This window comes from Arvicanthis niloticus, chromosome 5 (assembly GCF_011762505.2).
Source record: "Arvicanthis niloticus isolate mArvNil1 chromosome 5, mArvNil1.pat.X, whole genome shotgun sequence".
NCBI lineage: Eukaryota > Metazoa > Chordata > Mammalia > Rodentia > Muridae > Arvicanthis > Arvicanthis niloticus.
Window position 1 is genome coordinate 43,141,044 of NC_047662.1, and position 19,012 is coordinate 43,160,055.

At 46.1% G+C, this 19,012-nt stretch overlaps 1 protein-coding gene across 1 annotated transcript in view; it reads left to right on the forward strand.

The window, feature by feature from the left end:
- The window catches only part of Dio1 (iodothyronine deiodinase 1), an 11,298-nt gene extending 3,304 nt beyond the window's left edge, over positions 1-7,994 (forward strand). The window contains exons 2-4 of the mRNA XM_034503287.2: positions 1,539-1,682; positions 5,152-5,351; positions 7,648-7,994. Coding sequence (XP_034359178.1) covers positions 1,539-1,682; positions 5,152-5,351; positions 7,648-7,740 — 437 coding nt within the window. The 3' untranslated portion in view covers positions 7,741-7,994. The remainder of the gene's footprint in view (positions 1-1,538; positions 1,683-5,151; positions 5,352-7,647) is intronic.
- The last annotated feature ends 11,018 nt before the right edge of the window (positions 7,995-19,012 follow it).

Genomic DNA, 19,012 nt, shown 5'->3' on the forward strand with positions numbered 1-19,012 from the left:
GACTCACTCTTCGATCCCTGGGTGCGCCTCCCTGCTCCTCTAGTGACTGCTGTCACTTTCTGCACCTGAAGGGGCAAGATCACTAAACAGGAAAGGCAAGATCTAGTGTGGGCATCTTCCAGTGTCTCATGGCAGGGTGCTGTCCCCATCATGAACTGGCATTGACACTGTGCAATTTGGTAAATGACTGGGAGGGACCTGGAGGGAGAGGCCTCTACCTCATACCTGGGACATTCAGAAGTAGAAAAGGCAATGCCCAGTGGGAGGAAGGACAGGCAGGTAGGAGGGGGTAGCTGCTGGCTCAGCTTCTGTGCTCCTGGCAGAGAGCAGGAGGTGTTTGGGGCTGCAATATGACCATGAGGCCGTTGTCATCCTTCCAACATCCTTGGGCTTAGGAGAATATGGCATTAAATAGCAGCTAACTAAAACACCTGCCAGGTGATGACATGAAGCATCCGTATAGCAAACTTAGCAGCTCTTGCTTTGTTTCCAATGATTTTTGTTTTGCAGCAGTCCCCACTCCTGTCCCCTTTGTGATGCCACCTTCACTGTTCCGCTACTTCAGAGCCCAAAGAGTAGATACAAGCACCTCACAATAGCGTAGGTTTACTGAGGATCTCCTACGGGCCAGGCACCATATTAAGCCCTTATCAGCGAGAGTTTACTTGGTTTTCATAATGATCCTGTAAAATGTGTATTCTTTTGATATCTATTTTCTACCTTATGTGTACCTGTGAGTGCCTGTGCATACATGTGTGCATCACCTTTGTGCCTGGCACCTCAGAGACCAGAAGAGAGTGTCTGATCCCTGGAACTGGAATTGCAGGTGGCCATGAGCCGCCTAACGTGGGTGCTGGGAACGGACTCTGCAAGATCAAAGTGCTTTCTAAAGTGCTGAGCCACACTTCCAGCTTCCTGTAGAGTCTATGTTTTCATGTCCATTGAGGAAACGAAGGTCCTTTTAATAGAAAGAGCACTGACTTGCAAGTTCAGAAGCCGGTCTTCATTTGAACTCCACCAATGACCTGCTGGGTGTGGGTGCTGAAACAAGTCCATAAACTTCAGGTGCTTGCAAAAATGAGAGAGAATTGCCAGGCATGGGGCTGCACTCAGGAGGCAGATCTCTTTGAGTTCAAGGTCAGCCTGGTCTACATAGTGAGTTCCAGGCTAGCCGGGGCTATATCACTATAGCACATTGTCTCAAAAGGGGGGAGTAACTACCCACTCTGAATATTAGCAGTCACATCTCATAGAGATTGGGTGTCTGCCCACCTTATAAACTACAGTCGGCAGGGAAGGAGTTTTATTTTGACTACCATCTAGGATCTAGTGGTCACTGAGACACCTAACAAAACCTCTGCCTTCAGAGAGGCAAAAGCCAGCCCTAACCCCCATTAGTGATGCTGTCTAGGCTTGTCATGGTGCCCAGGACTCATCCCACAGGGACAGAAGGAACAGAATTGAACACAGGAGGGACAACAGCACATGTGAAAGAAAAACAGGCAAGTCGCGATTCCCATGATTCCTTTCTGTTGCAGGCAGCAGGCCCCTGGTGTTGAACTTTGGCAGTTGCACCTGACCTTCATTTCTTCTCAAATTTGACCAGTTCAAGAGACTCGTAGACGACTTTGCCTCCACAGCCGATTTCCTCATCATTTACATTGAAGAAGCACACGCCACAGGTACAGAGACTCCCAGCCTTGACTCTTCCCACTCTGCCTTTCTCCCATCATTGGAGCCCATGTTATAGTTGGGACAGGAAGGAGGGAGGGAAGGAGGGAGGGAGGACCAGAGAAGCCCAGCACTGGCTTTCCCTCCCACTGCCTCTCCCTCCACAGTCTGCTTTCAACAAGAGCATATAGATCAGAAGTCTGAAGAGGAACATAGTTAAGTGGGGACTTGGAGAAGGGCAACTGGTTTGGGCACATTGACAAGAAATTGAAACCTGGTGTGGCACAAATGAAAATGGCCACCCTGTATCCTTTTCAGGAGATATCCTAAGATCAAAAGGACAGGACAATGGCTTGTCTGGATCATAGCCCATTAAGCTTTGGCGATACTCTATACTCTTGGGGACACTGCGAAAGCAAATGCCTTCACAGATCTGAGTTGCGTTCTGGGTAATGCTACTACCCCTGGTCTGAGGACCGCACTCAGAGGAACACTCCTGTAGAATAGCTCTTTCTTACATAAGTAGGAGTCCCTTTCCAGCCCTAACCATGACATTACCACTGTTGCCACACAAGACACCTTGTTCCTATGCTAAGGAAGCTGAAACGGTGAGACAGGCTTTCCTTACAATGGATGGACAGACTTTCTTTCTAGAAACATCCACATCTTGGTCCTTGAACTGTGCAGGATAATCAGGCATATCTCATTTCCTTGGCCCTCATGGGGACTGAACCCTTAACTTTAGCCCCAGTCTCAAATTCAGAGCTCAAAGAAGGCTTCCACGGTGGAGGGGTACCTTTGCTCACCTGCCTGTACACATGGTGGGAGAAGCTCCCTGAGTCCTTGTCACCCAGGACTCAGGAGGGTCCATGTCCAGGTCAGGGCTCTGTGGAAATGGGGTGAATGAGCATCCAGGTTGCATTATCTTTGCTGGCTTGCCCACAAGTGGGGCGCACAGAGATCTCTCTGATCATTTTCACCCCATTTGGCCACGTGGTGCACATCTCAGTGTGGTCTATATCCTCATGTGGTATTGAAGTCCTTGAAGACAGGACTGCCTAGATTGCTTGTTGAAAATGCATAGTCCAGGGCCTCAACCTAAGCCTACTATATTTTTATTTCTCTGCTCTCAAACACCTTAGAATTTTCAACTTAATACTGTGTTCATTTGACAGGCAGCTTCCATTCTCATTGACATTTTGGGAAAAATTTAAAATATCACAGGATAATAAGTGTGTGGATGTGAGCATGCTCTCCTCCATAGTTTTATGTATGTTTAAACTTTTCCATAAAATATATTTTCAAAGAATGGCTTGTGAACCAGACAGTGGTGGCATATGCCTTTAATTCCAACACGTGGGAGGCACAGTAGGTGGATCTCTGAGTTCAAGGCCAGCTTGGTCTACAGAGTGAGTTCCAGAACAGCCAGGGCTACACAGAGAAATCATCTCAAAAACAAAAACAAAAACAAAACAAGAAAGGAAGGGAGGGAGGGAGGATAGGAAGGAAGGAGGAAGGGAGGGAGGGAGGAAGGGAAGAAGGGAGGAAGGAAGAGAAGAAGGAAGGAGGGAGGGAGGGAGGAGGGAGGGAGGGAGGGAGGGAGGGAGGGAGGGAGGGAGAGAGGGAGGGAGGACAGTTTAGGCAACAGGAGCTCCAGCACATGGTAGTGCATCACTCTGTGAGAAGCAGCCCTGGGCAATCCACTGAGATCTGCAGTCTCCACAGCTGAGAAGAGACAGGGCTATGATAGTCTCAGAGATGTCAGCTGGAGCTCAGCCAAAGCTGGCTAGGATCTGGAGTGGCACTTCTCAAACTTTCTTAAGGTTACCTGGAGATCCTATTTGGATGCTGGAGGGCTGGGTGTGGCCAGGGAAGGCCGGAGCAGCTGGCTTAGGGACCACACTTTGAGGAACTGAGTCCTAGTGGATCCAGCTTTTATTTCCAAAAGAACAAGTTGCTAGCTGTAGCAGGCTGGGGTCACCCTAGCACTGACTCCTGGTTCTGATGCCTGATGCGTTTGTTCTGAAGTCAGACCCAGCAAATCTCACCCTTTTCAGACTCAGACCTGTCCATCTACCTGAGCCACTGAGAAAATGCTTCCTGTAATTGTTACCTCTGGGTCTTGCTCCCTCACCTCAGACAGTTAGTTCTTCCTCCCCATCTCTTGTTCTGAGATGCTTGTTTTATCAGTCAGACAGAACTAGATGTGACCTTCAGAGAAAAAAATGTACAGGGCCAGTGTCCACCAATCCTAGGGACCCCAGAATCTATAACCAAAGTCAGTTGGTCGGCTTTCCCGTGTTTATCCAGGTAAAATGCAGGGGTCATGACACAGTGGGATGGATGGTCACAAACTGGGTTTTAACCTGGGTACAGGTCCTGCTCCATCATGTGCTGGCCATGTGACCTCAGTCAACTTTCAGACTTTTTTTTTCCACTTCAAACATAGAAGGACAGCAGCTGCCTTGCAGAATCACTCAGCTGTACTCAACAAGCTCTTGTTCTGTGCTCAAGCACATGCTGGGCCCAGGGAGAGAGAAACAAGAGCCTCCTTCCTGAAGGAGCTTACCTTTAAAACTGAAAGGCATTAGGCAGTCTGGGATCTAGATTGAGTGATAGGAACCCATCAGTATATCTCAGCAGGGGAGTGACAAGCGCAGATTTACATTTGGGGAGAAACCTGTGAGAAACAGAAGAGTGGAGGTGTTGAGATTCCAGAGGTTTGGTTTGGTTTGGTTTTATGGAGACAGGTTTTCCCAGTATGTCCCTTGCAATCCTGGAATTCAGTCTGTATACCATTCTGGCTTCTGTATACCCTCCTGCCTCTGCCTTCCAAATGCTGGGATTAAGGCATGCAATGCCAAATGCCGGCCAGACTAGTAGTTCTTAAGCTGTCCAGTACATAAGACTCATGGAGAAGACTGTGAAAACACACTTAAGAATCCATTCCTCGGTGGCCTAGAGCAAGGCTAGGGAATCTCTGTTACTAACAGGGGTGGGGGTGAAGATGGGAGCCATGGGGAATGGGGAGGAGGTGGTAGAGGGAGGAGACGGGACAAAACCAGGACTGGACACGGGACCTCACACTGAGATAACCCCTGCTCTGACCTTTGCTTCTAAATTCAGTTGAAGCACCAACAATCTCAGCATGGGGCTGGCTCTACTCTCGATGCCACCCTAGACAGGCTGACTCTTCCTCTAACAAAGCCCCCCAGTGGTTCAAAGGTAGATGAAAGATCAAGATCCACTTTGTCCAACTATCTCTCATTGAAGAGCTGAGGCCTGCCAGTCAGCTGCACAGATAGTGCTTTGGTTCTGGTAACCCCGTGTGGCCTTTCATTTCATCACTGACGGGAGACTTCACCAATTTCTCCAACAGAACACTGCTACGTGAGGCTTTCTGTTAAAAGTAGGTGGGACTTAGACTCCGGGAACTGTACGTCACATCAGCACAGCTTCAGTCTAACCTTCTTCTTGCAGATGGCTGGGCTTTTAAGAACAACGTGGACATCAGGCAGCACCGGAGCCTCCAGGACCGCCTGCGGGCGGCAGACCTGCTGCTGGCCAGGAGCCCCCAGTGCCCTGTGGTGGTGGACACAATGCAGAACCAGAGCAGCCAGCTCTATGCAGCTCTGCCTGAGAGGCTCTATGTGGTACAGGAGGGCAGGATCTGCTACAAGGTGATGACCTAGGTTTAGGGGTCCAGGGAAGGGCAAGGGGATTGGTGTCACAGTGGCAGAAGAGGATTCCATCCCACAGAGAGCACTATTCTATTTCTTCTCACACATGTAACCTGGGGGAGTCCTCTCACCCCAAAGTCTTCCCGTCTTCTCTTTTGCAAAATGAGATTGGTCTTTGCCCTGTGCTATAAGAAGCGGTGTCCACAAACATGTTAGCATTTGACTAGAGGTGCAATCTCCCGGCTTCCTCGACATCCAGTGTTTGGCTTAGTCTTTATCTCTTAGTTTTGTTTAGTTTTTATTCATCTGCCTGTCTGTCTGTCTGTCTATCTATCTATCTATCTATCTATCTATCTATCTATCTATCTGAGACATGATCTCTCTACATTCATCTGCCTGTCTGTCTATCTATCTATCTATCTATCTATCTATCTATCTATCTATCTATCTATCTATCTGAGACATGATCTCTCTACATAGCTCCAGCTGTCCTGGAACTCACTAGGCTGGCCTTGAACTCACAGAGATCTACCTGCCTCTGCCTTTCAAATTCCGGGATTAAAGGCGTGTACCTTCATACCTAGCCTTTAGATTTAATTTTTAAAATTACATTTAAATTAGTCTTGCATGTGTGGAGAGGACACATCCATGCTACTGTGAGTGTGTGGAGGTCAGAGGTTAATTTGTAGGGGTCAGGTGAGTCTTTTCCTTTCACCAGGTGAGTCTTGAGGATGAAACTCAGGTCATTGGGCTTGGCATTGGGCACATTCAGCCACTGAGCCGTCACTGGCCCTTGGCTGTGTGGGGAATGGTTCCATTTTATACATGATCTTCAGAGAAGGAATGGCTTGCTCAAGGTCACCAAGCAAGCAGTGGAGGAAGGCTCTGGAGATGTCACTGCTGAGGTGAACTGCTGACTAGAAACTGGAAATGAAACAGGAAAATGCCTTGGAAACAGAGTTGGCCCAGCTTCATAGCTACTCTCATGCAGATGTTGTTACTGGGATGCTAGGATTGCAAACAGGCAGGTCTCTGGGGCTCCATGGCCAGGGAGCCTAGCCTAATGGGTAAGCTCCAGACCAGTAAGAGACCATATCTCAAAAAGCAAGGTTGGAGCTGGAAAGATGGCTCAGCAGTTAAGAGGCTGTACTTCCTGAGCTCTGATTTCGGTTCCCAACAGGAAGCTTACAACATCTGTAACTCCACCTCCACAGGATACCGTGCCTTCTTTTGGAATCCACGAATATTGCTCTGGAGTATACATACTCACCCCTTCCCATATAGAGAATTTTAAAAAAATGACTAAGGAGCAATGCCCAAGGTTGACCTCTGGTTTCCACATGTACCTCCATATACACAAATACACATACAGAGGAGGGGGTGGAGTAACAGTGTCCCAAGTGCTGTAAGAATCCAGAGCAGGGGTCAGCTAAACCTTTGAATTAATGAGCTAGGTAGTAAATATTTTTACTTCCTGAGCCAAATCTTTGAATCCCCAACAATTCAGTTCTGCTATTAAGACACTGGAGATGCTGAGGACAACATGCAAATGAAGGAGCGTGGGCTATCAGAGCTGATCTGGCTCTCAGACGACAGACAGGCTGTTCAGGGATGGGGACTCTCTACAGTTTCCCTGAGTGGCCTGACCCACCTCAAGGCTGTAACTGTCCTGAACTGTAAGGAGTCAGCCAAGCAAGCTTGGGGAGGGAAATTTGATGGGATTATGGGAAGTCAGTGGGCAAGACATGGGTAGGGAATTCAGCATTTAGAGGATCGGGGTCTGGTTCTGGACCAGAGATCATCTTCCTCCAAAGGCCAAGGAGAGCCATAGGAAAGTTCTGGACAGGAGAAGCGTGGTCTGTTCAATTCTGTCCTTTGGAAAGATCATTGGTGTCTGTGGAGAGAGGGCAAAGAGAGCAACTACTAAGGACAGAAAGTATGATTCTTGTCCACATTGGGTTGAAGAGAACTGAGCTAGGGCAGAGATCTGGACAGCCAGAAGTGGTTCTGTGGAAGGAACTCAGGGTGAGGGCTGATGTTTCAAGAAGAGCTTATGGTTTGGGCCCCTTCTCCCAGACCTCTGTGTTTCTCCTCCTACTTCCCTGCCCAGTCCTCAGCTTAAATATTGGTGCCACTCTACAGTTTCCCTGAGTGACCTGACCCACCTCGAGGCTGTAACTGTCCTGTGTTGACAACTCCCATGTTGATGTCATTAGCTAAGATCTCTCAGCCACACCCCAGACATGACAGGCATTGTAGGGTGAGACTTCTGATGCCTGCCTCACCTCTCTTGCAGGGTAAACCTGGCCCTTGGAACTACAACCCTGAGGAAGTCCGAGCTGTTCTGGAAAAGCTTTGCACTCCACCTGGACAGGTGCCTCAGCTCTAGGGCACCAGCAGGAAGGTTCCCCAAGCTTGGTACTCTTCCACCCCAGTACAGATGTCTTTTGTCTTTGACCTGTATTCCCAGATGAATTACTAGCTCAGATTTTTCTAATCTAAACAAGTAACTACTGGGGAGGTGATGCAGCTTACAGCACAAACTGTTACAACCAGAAATAAAGCAATACTGAGCTGTTAGCAGAAGTAAATGTGCAGCTCTGCACTGCTCCCACAGCGGAGACCAATCCAGTGTGTACACCTCCTGGTGGGAGGGCGCTCATGCTTGGCTGACTGACTTCTGAAGTGTAGTGACTCTTGATGATGATGTTAAGAGCTCAATCCATTTGTCCAGTTTTGCCACTCACAGAAGCAGTTGTTTAGTACCAAGAGAGGCGGGGGGTGGTGGAGCTTCTCTATTTGTAGGAACCAAAGACATTGGAAACACTTCTGGCCAAAAGATTGAAATCTGTTGATATTGATGGTGATAGGTGTTTCCGTGGCAACATATCATCTAATTCTACTCCATCTACCATCTTGGAATAGATTACACAGAAATCTGGTTCTCTGGTACTGATGCAAAGGCTTTATAACGTTAACTAAACCGAATCACAAGTGCCAGCAAAAGGTGTCATTTAGGCCCTGTTGTAACGCTGTTCTCCTGGCTCACAGTCTCTTACTGGTCTTTAGTGTTAGATGGCATTGGACTGATGGGTAGCCATGGGTTCATCTGTCATGTCTGCTTCTTTTTATATTTGTTTATGATGGTCACAGTGTAAAGTTCACACAGCTGTGACTTGATTTTTTAAAATGTCGGAAGATGCAGCAAGCTAACAATTAAAATCTGTCAGGCTATTTTTGAGTGGCTCCATTGTGATCCTTACATCTTCTTTTCTGACCTGTGGAGGACTGCTCCATCATCTTTTCTGATAGCCCACGTGTAACATCATCAGCTAAGGCATTATTTGCTGGAGGGACCCCATTCTGGAGGAAGAACACTCATGTGTGACACACGTCAAGCGTATTGTCTTGTGACATGCTGTGGAAGGGACATAGCTGTTCACATCACAGCAAAGTGCCTTTAAAGGTGATGGGCAAATGGGAAATGTTTTGCCAGCATACAAACAGTTCCTCCTTGACTCTGCCCTGGGGGCTACACCCAATTCTTGAGCACTGCATTTATGTACTGATTTAGGTGAGTCAGGGTCTAGTTATACAGTCCAGAATGGCTGTGAATTTACAGTCCTCAGATTCAGAGTAGCTGGGACTCAAGATATGTTCAACTATATCAAACTAGTTTACCCTTGCAAGTACTTGGTTTATTTAATTTTATTTAGACAGTGACTCATGTACCTCAGGCTGGCCTCAAATTCTAGGGTAGCCACAGTCATCCTCAAATTCCTGATCCTTTTGCTTTCACTTCCCAAGTACTGGGATTAAAGGCATGTGCCACTATGCTTGACTACTTTACCTTTAAAAAAAAATCAGGTCAGGTATGATGCTTTACACCTTTAATTCCAGCACTTAAGAGGCAGAGGCATTTGGATCTCTGTGAGTTCAAGACCAGCCTGGTCTACACAAGGAGTTACAGGCCATCCGGGGCTACACAGTGAGATTATATTTCAAAAGAGGGAAGAGCCCTGTGTCTCAGAAGTTGAGAACACTCATTATTCTGGTAAAAAGCTGAGCTTTGTTTCTGGCCCCCATGTCAGATGGCTCATAAACACCTGTAACCTAGCTTCAAGGGATCTGACAACCTCTTCCAGTCTATAACGATACTCCAAAACACAGGACAGGATGCACACAGACATGCGTACTCAAAAATCCTAAATAATAATAACAAAGACTAAAGAGATGGCTCAGTGACTAAGAGCACTTGCTGCTCTCACAGAGGACCTGAGTTCAGTTTCTATCACCCCCATAGAGACTCCCTAGATTGTATAACTTGAGTTATAGGTAGTTGTCATGCCTCTTCTGCCCTCATCGGGTACCAGGCACACACAGTGCACTTACATACATGCAAACACGTATACCAGCCTCAAACTCTAGAGTAGCTATGGCTATCCTCAAAGTCCTGATCCTCCTGTCTACCAAGTTCTAGGATTACAGACATGTCTGCTATAAAAATAAATAATGCTGGTGTGGTGGTGCATGCCATGGGGGAGGGTGAAGCAGGAGGAGCCTAACTGAAGTCAACCTGGCTACATAGTAAAACTCTGCCTCAAACTAACAAGCAAGCAGACAAATACATGTTAGTTATTAATCATCTACTTAGCATAGGTCTTTCAGATGTATTCTCACGTAATTTCTTTCTCCCCCTGCCGAAGGATATTATTTATCCCCATTTGTGGATGAGGAAGTCAGGGCTCAGAGTAGTGCAAGTTATCTGAGCTAATAAATCACACACTGAGATTTGCACAGGCCAGAGCCCTGGATCCGTTCCAACTGGTCATGTGACATTAGTTAAGCTGCCTCCGTGTCTTGAAGGCTAAAACAGGACATGAGTAGTGTCTCTCTAGAGGATCCATGAGCAAGACCTTAGAACCATGCCTGGCCCAGAGAAAGTGCCATAGAGTGCTGCTACTGTCCTGCTGTTCCGCTGTCCTGCTGTCCTTCTCACAACTGCCTTCTTGGGACCCCTTTTTTTCAGAGCCAGCATGTGTGAAAGGACAATACTGTCACTGAATAAAGATTCTCTGTGCTGCTCTGTAACTCAATAACCTGAGCATGGTTCTGTATGGTGACCCTGAGAGTAAACAGCTGTAAAAGTGGCTGGACTGATGCAGAACAGGGCACTGCCCTCCTTCTCTCTGTAAGGCTGCAGCCTCTGGACCACTTCTCATGTTCCCTCGGTCCCTGTCTGTAAACCATAGCAAACTCAGCTAGTCGCTGAGACCAAATTCTCGGAATTAAACAGACTGACATTTTCCCAGTTCGGTTCTCTACAACACACTAAGCACCGAGAGCTGATTCTTTTCTGGGCACAAAGCAATGCAAGATGGGCAAGATATGTATCTTCTGTGAAGAGACACCATGACCAAAGCAGCTCTTCTAAAGGAAATGCTTAACTGGAGCTAGCTTACAGTTTCAGAGGTTTAGTCCATCATGGTCATGACAGTATACAGGCAGACATGGTATTAGAGAGGTAATTGAGAGTTCTACATATGAACTGGCTTGAGTATTTGAAACCCCAAAGCTCACCCCTAGTGACATAGTTCTTCCAACAAGGCTACACATACTCTAACAAGGTCACACACATCTTAATCTTTTCAAATAGTGCTACTCCCTGTGAGTCTATGGGGCCATTTTTGTTCAAACCACCATAACATAGCTCTAGCCTAACCTTATGGGGATCAGATACAGGTTATGGAAATAGTCACTCAAGGTAGGCTAGGATATGCTAGAGCTAAGGACATGGAGGAGAGAGCCAATCCTCTGAGCTGGGTGAACCCCACAAAGCTTGAGCTTGGTCTTCAAGGACACCCTGCACTTCCACACTTGGGAAGGGAACCTGCAGAGAACATGTACTGGTTAATTTTTATTGTGAACTTGATGAAAACAAGAGTCACTTGGAAAGAGGGGACCTCAGTCAAAGAACTAACTGCTTGGACCAGATTGGCCTATATGAAGATATCTGTGATCATTGTCTTGATTGCTAATTGATTTAGGGAGGGTTCATCCCACTGTGGGTGGTACAATTCCTAGGCAGATGTGCAGATGTGTCTTCTCTCTCTCTCTCTCTCTCTCTCTCTCTCTCTCTCTGTGTGTGTGTGTGTGTGTGTGTGTGTGTGTGTGTGTGTGTGTGTATGTGTGTACACATATATACAGGAAGGGGTGAAAAGGGGTAGTGAGAGAGAGGGTGGCAGTAGACAACACTCATCCATGGTCCCTGATTCCAGGTTCCTGCTATCCTATCCTCAGTGATGGATTGTAACCTGGAACTGTAAGATGGGGTGAACTCCTTCTTCTCCAAGTTGCATAGTGTTTATTACAACAACAGTAAAGTAAACCAGAACAGCACTTCATGTGGACAGAACTGTATTGCAGAGAAGCTCAACTAATGGATGATGTGGGGTGGCGGGGGGGGGGGGGGGGGGGGGGGGAGAGAGAGAGAGAGAGAGGTTGATCTAGGTTTAGATTCCAAGAATAAACTCCTTCTTGCCTAATATTGTAGGTGAGAGACGTCTGTTTGTACTAATGACTTATGTAGAAGTAGTTGGCTTTCAGAACATCAGCTGACTTGAAGGACCAAATTCACTACTGTTTATGGCTCTAGTTAGCAGTGTGAGTCTGGGAGAGAGGGGCCTAAAAACGAGATGGACTTAAGTCTCACTCAATAGCCATCTTTATTCAGAGCGTCAGGCAATTTATACCCTGAGGGTTAGGAAGAATCACACAAGTGAGGTGTTCAGTCACAAGGACAAGCCACCGGTGGCAAAACAGAGACATGAGTAACAACAGCTGGAGTAAACCCATTCCTGTCTGCTACACCTGGTAGGAGCACGAAAACACATCCCAAGAATGACTTGGTGTTTTTGAAGAAACTGAGGTCACAAGACTCTTGTCTTGTTTTCTTGGCATTTTCTCACAAGCACTCAGAATTCTCGCATGACTCCATTCTTGGATTGTACTCTGACACATTACTATGTATACACTTTTCCCTTTCGTTAGTTCTGTTTGTTTAATGGGATCAAGTCCAGACCTCCTGCATGCTGGACAAGTGCTCTCTCACTGGGCTACACCCACTGTTCCTGTGTCTGCATTTGAAGGGAGGATTCCCACATCAGAGTTTCCTTGTTCATGAAGGAGTGCTCTGTATAGTGCTTGGCTATATGTGAGGACTCTGAGCCTGCAGCCCATTCTGTCAGGACAGAGGCAATTAAAATAGTATATTCGGGCCAGGAATGGTAGCACACTCTTGTAATCCCAGCACCAAGGGGGCCAAGATGGGAAGATTTCAAGTCAAGACCAGCCTAGGCTGTATATAGTATTTTAGGATAGCTTGGGCTAATGACATGAGCAGATTCTTTCCCCTTCTCCATGTATGTGCATATTGTATCAAGTAATCATTAGCTGCCTGACTGAGAAAAGACTCCAGGATTAGAATCCCCTAGCAGTTTAGTTCACTGAAGCTACCAGTAGTTTGTCAAGGAGGCCACATGGACCCTCTGCCCTGAAGCCTCGAATGTTCATAAAACCCAGCTGTCGCCTTTAAGCTGAAAGCATGGTGGCTGAGCTAAGGCATCTCTCGAGCCAATCTCTACACGAGATTTATGAACATTGTTAGATGATCTTCTGGCAGCTAAGTTATAGAAGAGGCAGCTCAGGTCAACCTAGCTTACTTCTCCTGGCACTTGAATAATTTATTCTGCCAGGAAAGCCATAGATCCCTTTATACTTCAAGTCCAGCAACTCTGGATTGTCCTATAGCAGATATTCCTGGAATGCAGGAGACACAGGAATTGGCAGGTGCCTCCCTCATCCCTATCGGAGGATCACTGAGTCTGGGAATTCTGTGTGTAAATTCTCTTGCAAAACATCTTCTTTATTACCCCGGGACTTGACTTGTTTTACAGTTTCCTGTCATCTGCCCCCATAGCACAGTGGTTCTCACATTTGAGCATGCGCTAAAACTACCTGGAGGGCTCGATAAAATGAGGATGCTTGAGTCTTGCTTGCAGAGTTTTGGATCCAGAAGCCTTAGTGTGGGATAAGGAACCTGATCTCCAACAAGTAACAAGTTTCCAGAGATGAAGTCAACACTGATATTCCAGGGCCATTCGTGTAGAAGCACTGCCTCAATGGATATTGCTCCTGCTCTGCCCAGATGCCCTGTCTATGCTAGTGACTCATGTGGCAGCTGCTGTGGGTACTGGCTGCTGAAGGCTCACAGCCATCCCTGTTCCTGAGAACTGCCCTCAACTGACAGGAGCATCTTGCCAGAACATCTAAGGGGCTTTCCTCTATCTGCGTGTAGGCCGGAAGTGTACAAACGCTGCTCCCTTCTTGTCTTCAAGTAGCATACTCTGGTACCTCTCACACTCGGAGGCTTGCTGTAAGACTGGGATATGGGGAGACTTTGGGTGCAGCTATCTTGAGTTAGCCTTTGTTTTTGCTCTCTGCTGCTCCTTACTTCCCTAAAGGCTTTTTCTGAGAGTACTGCAGATAAATCACCCTGACAAGAATCCATCAGCTGGGCGTCTTGAGGTGCAAGCTTGTAATCCCAATACTCAGGAGGCATGAGAATCAAGAGTTTGAGGCTATCCTGTGTTACATGAAACCTGTCTCAAAACAAACAACAACCCCACCCCCCACCCCACCCCCCAAAAAAAACAACAACAAACAACTTTCCCTAAAGAACCTACCCTAAGCCAGATAGCCAGGCTTAGCAGCAAACACCCCCCACCCACCAAGTCATTCTCACAGTGCTGGCACTCTATTTCATATCCAGAAGTCTCTTTGATGTGTCTGCCCTGGTTTCGGTTTTAGTTCCCTGTTCCTGCCCTTGTTACAGGAGATATTTTAAATTGGCAGCACCCAATCTGGCTTGTTCTTAATCAGCTGCCATCTTCCTGACTAGACAAGGCCTGTGGCCATGAGCAGCAGCGGCTCACGTCACCAGCTCACTGGCCCTGCCATTCACAAGACGCCAGTGTGGGAGATGGCTCTGCCAATCTTCCACGCTGTCTCCACAAGCCTGGGCTGAGCCTAGACCATCCTGCCATCCACACAGTACCCGGTAGAAATGAGACTCTAATGGTTAAAGATTATTCAATAGCTTTTTATATTTGGTAATGCTCAAATATCAAGATGCCCACACAATTTTAAGTGTTAACCAATTAACTAACCTAGATATAAGTTGTTACTCAGGACTGCTCTCTATACATGCATGGCTCTCCAAGGCTCCTACATCTCTCTTCAGCTCCTCCTCTTCCTTCCCCTCTTCCTCTCCTTACTCTTCCTCTCCTTACTCCTCCCACCTTAGCTCCTCCCAACTTGTGGGGAAATTTTCCTGCTACATGCCCTTCTGTGTTATCCAAGCCAACTTGTATGGGGTCATTCTCCATCTTCCGCAAGCCACAGGCAGAACTCAAGGGATGGCTGCCTAAGCCTTTTACAACTGGGACGTAAGTCTCTAACCCTGGGAAGTTACACGTCAGCGCTTAGCTTCCTCCTTCACCAAAGCCCTAGCTCTGTAGTTCTTAGTAACAGGTATGCATACCAGTTTGAGGTCAACAATTATAACTATTTACTTGATGGTATTCTTTTTTTGTTATCAAAAGCAGGTTTTGAGAAAGAGGTTGAGACAGTGCCTGCGTGCACAAGTGTGTCCTTGAGTATCTATCTCTCCAGCCCCATATCATATGTTTTTAATAGATGCAGCTTTCCTATCTTACAAACAGCATTGCTGAAAACCTTTATCTTTGTGTAGTCATCCCTTATCTATTTCATTCAAACATATCTTTACAAATGAAGAATGTCGAAGGCTGTGTGTATGTTTAAGACTTTGATGCACACTGCAGTAGCTCTAGCTTTTGGAAGGCTCATGATCAGGCTCAAGTTACAAGAACTTTGGGGTCCTCACTTGGAAGATGAAGCCCACTGTCTTAGGGTTTTCTACTGCTGTGATAAAACACCATGACCATAAGTCCATCACTGAAGGAAGCTAAGGCAGGAATTCAGGGTTGGAATCTGGAGGCAGGAACACGAGCAGTGACCATGGAGGAGTGCTACTTACTGGCTTGCTCTTCATGGCTTGCTTGCTCTTTTATAGCACCCAAGTCTATCAGACCATGGGTGGCACCAACCACAGAGAGTTGGGCCCTCCCAACATCAATAACCAAGCAATAAAATGCACCAGCAGTCTGGTGGGGGCATTTTCTCAATTGAGGTTTCCTTTAGCTGGTGTCAAGTTGACATTAACTAGCTAACATACCAACAAAAGGGCATTCCTGAGACAGGATACACATCTTTATTGCTTTAGAAAAAGTGTTTCTACAGAAAGGATAGACAAAACAACTTCCATTTCTGTAATATTTCTTTACTGTGACTTTAAAAAATCCATTAGCATATTCTCTCTCCCCCTCCCTCTCTCCTTTCCTCTCAGAGAGGGGTGCACACTAGAGCCCAGGCAAGCCTGGAAAGAAGCCTGAGCAATCTTTGTGCCTCAGCCTCCACAGCCCTCTGATTACAGGGGTAAGCCACCTGCCTGGTGCATCTATTGCTTTTTGTGACTATTGACTAATTATGCCTAAACTGTGATGGACACTGCCTCACAAAAAGTAATCCAAAAATGTATCTATTGGCTGTGTCTGAGTGGAAGCCACTTCTGCCCCCTGACCCTGTACATCAGACTCCTGGGTTTCCTCAGCTCCGCTTGGTTCTGGAGAAAATGAAGTTTGTATGCAGAGGCTTATCAGCTAGAGAGGGACCTGAGGGCACAGAAATTTGAAGGAAATCCTAGGAGCAGCCCTGATGACAGTAGAAAAAGCTTCCAAACCTTGAGTGGTTGATCTGGTGCCTTCTCATACAGTTAGTTGGTCAACTCTACTTTTTGATCCAGAGGCAAATTTATTTGCATGCTGCTTTCTTTCTGTCAACAACACCAGGACCATGATGGAGCAGCTATACCAGAAGCACCAGGAAGACATTCCTACATAGTGCCTACAGTGTTCCATTCTACAAAGAGAGGGGAGTCCCTTCCTTGACCCCAACATTCCCTTTCTTCAGGACTTGCCCTTAATGTTTGAGGTTGTCTCCCTGGCCCCTTAGCAGGAGGGTAATGGGAGAGTCAGGCTTCCAGTGCTTCTTTCTTTCCCCTTGTTTGGTCCCTATTCCTGCTGCACTTCTTCATGTCAACCTCTGTCACATCCAATGATTGCTATAGCTTCTATACCTTTTCTAACTGCCCAAGGGGCTTGGAACCCCAACAATCCCTCACTTTCACTATCTTCTTCTGTTGGGGTAGACGGAAGAAATTGAAAGGGGACACATTAATAGAGGCAACAACCAAGTTGGATTTTTTTTTAAAAAATGTATATATTGTTAGCTAACTATATTAAAACCTTGGGCCTGAGATTGGAGCTCAGTTGGTAGTGTCTGGCTTTGATACCCAGAATTCCATAAACAGGCATGATGGCTAATTCCTAAAAGCCTAGCACTCTGGAGGTAAGGTGAGGAAGAGGGATAATCAAAGGTTCAAGGTCATTCCTGGCAGTTCAAGGCCAGCTTGAGACACGTGAGACCACAAACAAAACACCCCCCCACACACACACACAAGGATTTCAGTATAAAGACACAGACAAGCAAACCAAGGGCCCTGTTCACTCAATGAATGTTTACTAAGGACCTGTACATCTAAAGTAAATGAGGAAGGTAGCTGAAGAAAGAGGGCTCTGAGCAGAGAGAACAACAGAACCTCACCTACATACAGCAAGTGGGGGTCAGGGGCAAAACCAATGAACCTTTAAGAATGGGGTTCAGCAGAGGGAAGGCAACAATGTCAATGTGTAAAGGCAAATGGAAATGAAGTGAGGTGCCTCCCAGGTGATCCCACACCGCCAACCAGTGAGAATGACTGCTTTAAGGTCTAGGGAGACAAGCCAGAACAAGCAGATTTCAAATTGTGCTTGGTGTCTGTCTCTGTTAGTTGTTTGCTTTTGTTTCTGGGAATGCAACCCAGAGCCTTGAGCTGCTAGGCACACACTCTACCACTGAGTCCCACCCCCAGCTACTTTCCGGTCCTATATGAAACAGTATTACAAGGACATCAATGACCCCTGTTCTCTGAATGCACAGAAGCTACTGTGAATACACAGAGGCGTGTGCCAGAGGTGGATCAGATAAACTCCAGAGACTCCTTCCAGCAATCTGTGAGCCTTAACATGGAGTTTCTTGTGCAAAGAATTATTGACATTTCAGTTTAGGAACTTGGCAAAAGAAACTCCTCGGCCTTTCATGTTATTGAACATGAAAGCAATTGCTCTAGGTCACATTCTCAAAAACAGTAGTGGCTCCATGTTACAGGGCAGCACTTGAGAGCTGGTACAGGCACAATGATTAGCTGGCTCTTTGCTTCATCGGACTTTTCTATCCTTCTGCCCCAGATGTGATTTATGAGCGAGTATTCGCCATCCCATCTTCCATGACAACATTGCTCCTCACATTCCTTTCTGACTTCCTTTGCCCCCACCCCAGACTTTACTTTCCAGAAGTAAATTGGTGTCACAGATTGTTGTAAGCAATTTATCATGAATCCTAAGGGCTTTAAAACCCTGGGCTGAGAATGGAGCTCAGTGGAAGAGCAATTCTGCCTACAGTGTGAAGCCCTGGCTGTTATTTCTCATCCCTGCAAACAAATAGAACAATCAGCTGCTATTCCAGCTTGGATTTGATTCCTTCTAGAAGTCTCATCTGAGAAATCTAGCTGTAAGCACAAGGGATCTTCCAAGGTGTGCCCCCTCAAACCCACCCTACTCTCACTTTCCTTCAATAGATATATGTTCAATCTGTGAAAACAAGCAAACAAATCAATAAAGAAAGTTTTCTGGGGTACTATTTTTACTCTTTCATCCTGAACAATCTTAAGAATACATAAAAGAAGGCTAGCATGTTGAACTCCCATATATCTACAACCCATATTCAATATCATGGACACATTGTCTTCAATTAACCTGAAAAAAATTATTAAGAATCTCTAATTGGACTGAGGTATAGTTCAATAATAAAGCACTTGCCTGGCTACAAAATAATAAGTATCCCTGCTTCCATGCTTAAAATTGAATCCTATTACTTTATTTTTACTTTCGTATAGCGCCATGTATATCATGGAAATACCTGGGCAATTTTTTCTAAATTTACTTTTTATTGGTTGATTTATTTATTTATTTTTTGTTTTTTTGACCCAGGTTCTCTCTGCATAGCCCTGACTGTCTTGGAACTCACTTTGTAGACTAGGCTGGCCTCAAACTCACAGAACCACCTGCGTCAGCCTCCTGAGTTCTGGGATTAAAGGCCTGCACCACCATTCCCGGTTCAACAGGCTTTTTTTTTTTTTTTTTTTTTTTTTTTAAAAAAAAAACAAAAAACCAAAAACAAAACAAAAACCATAAGCTACATCTAGTATATCTAGAAAGAAGAACAATACCCGGCCCACAAGCAAATTTCCCAAATTATCTTTAAAATATATTTTCTCCGTTGGCTTGTTGGCTCCAGATAAGATCCACACATGACATGTGGTTGTAGAAGCTCTATGTCTCTGAAACTAAAGTGGAGACTTTTCC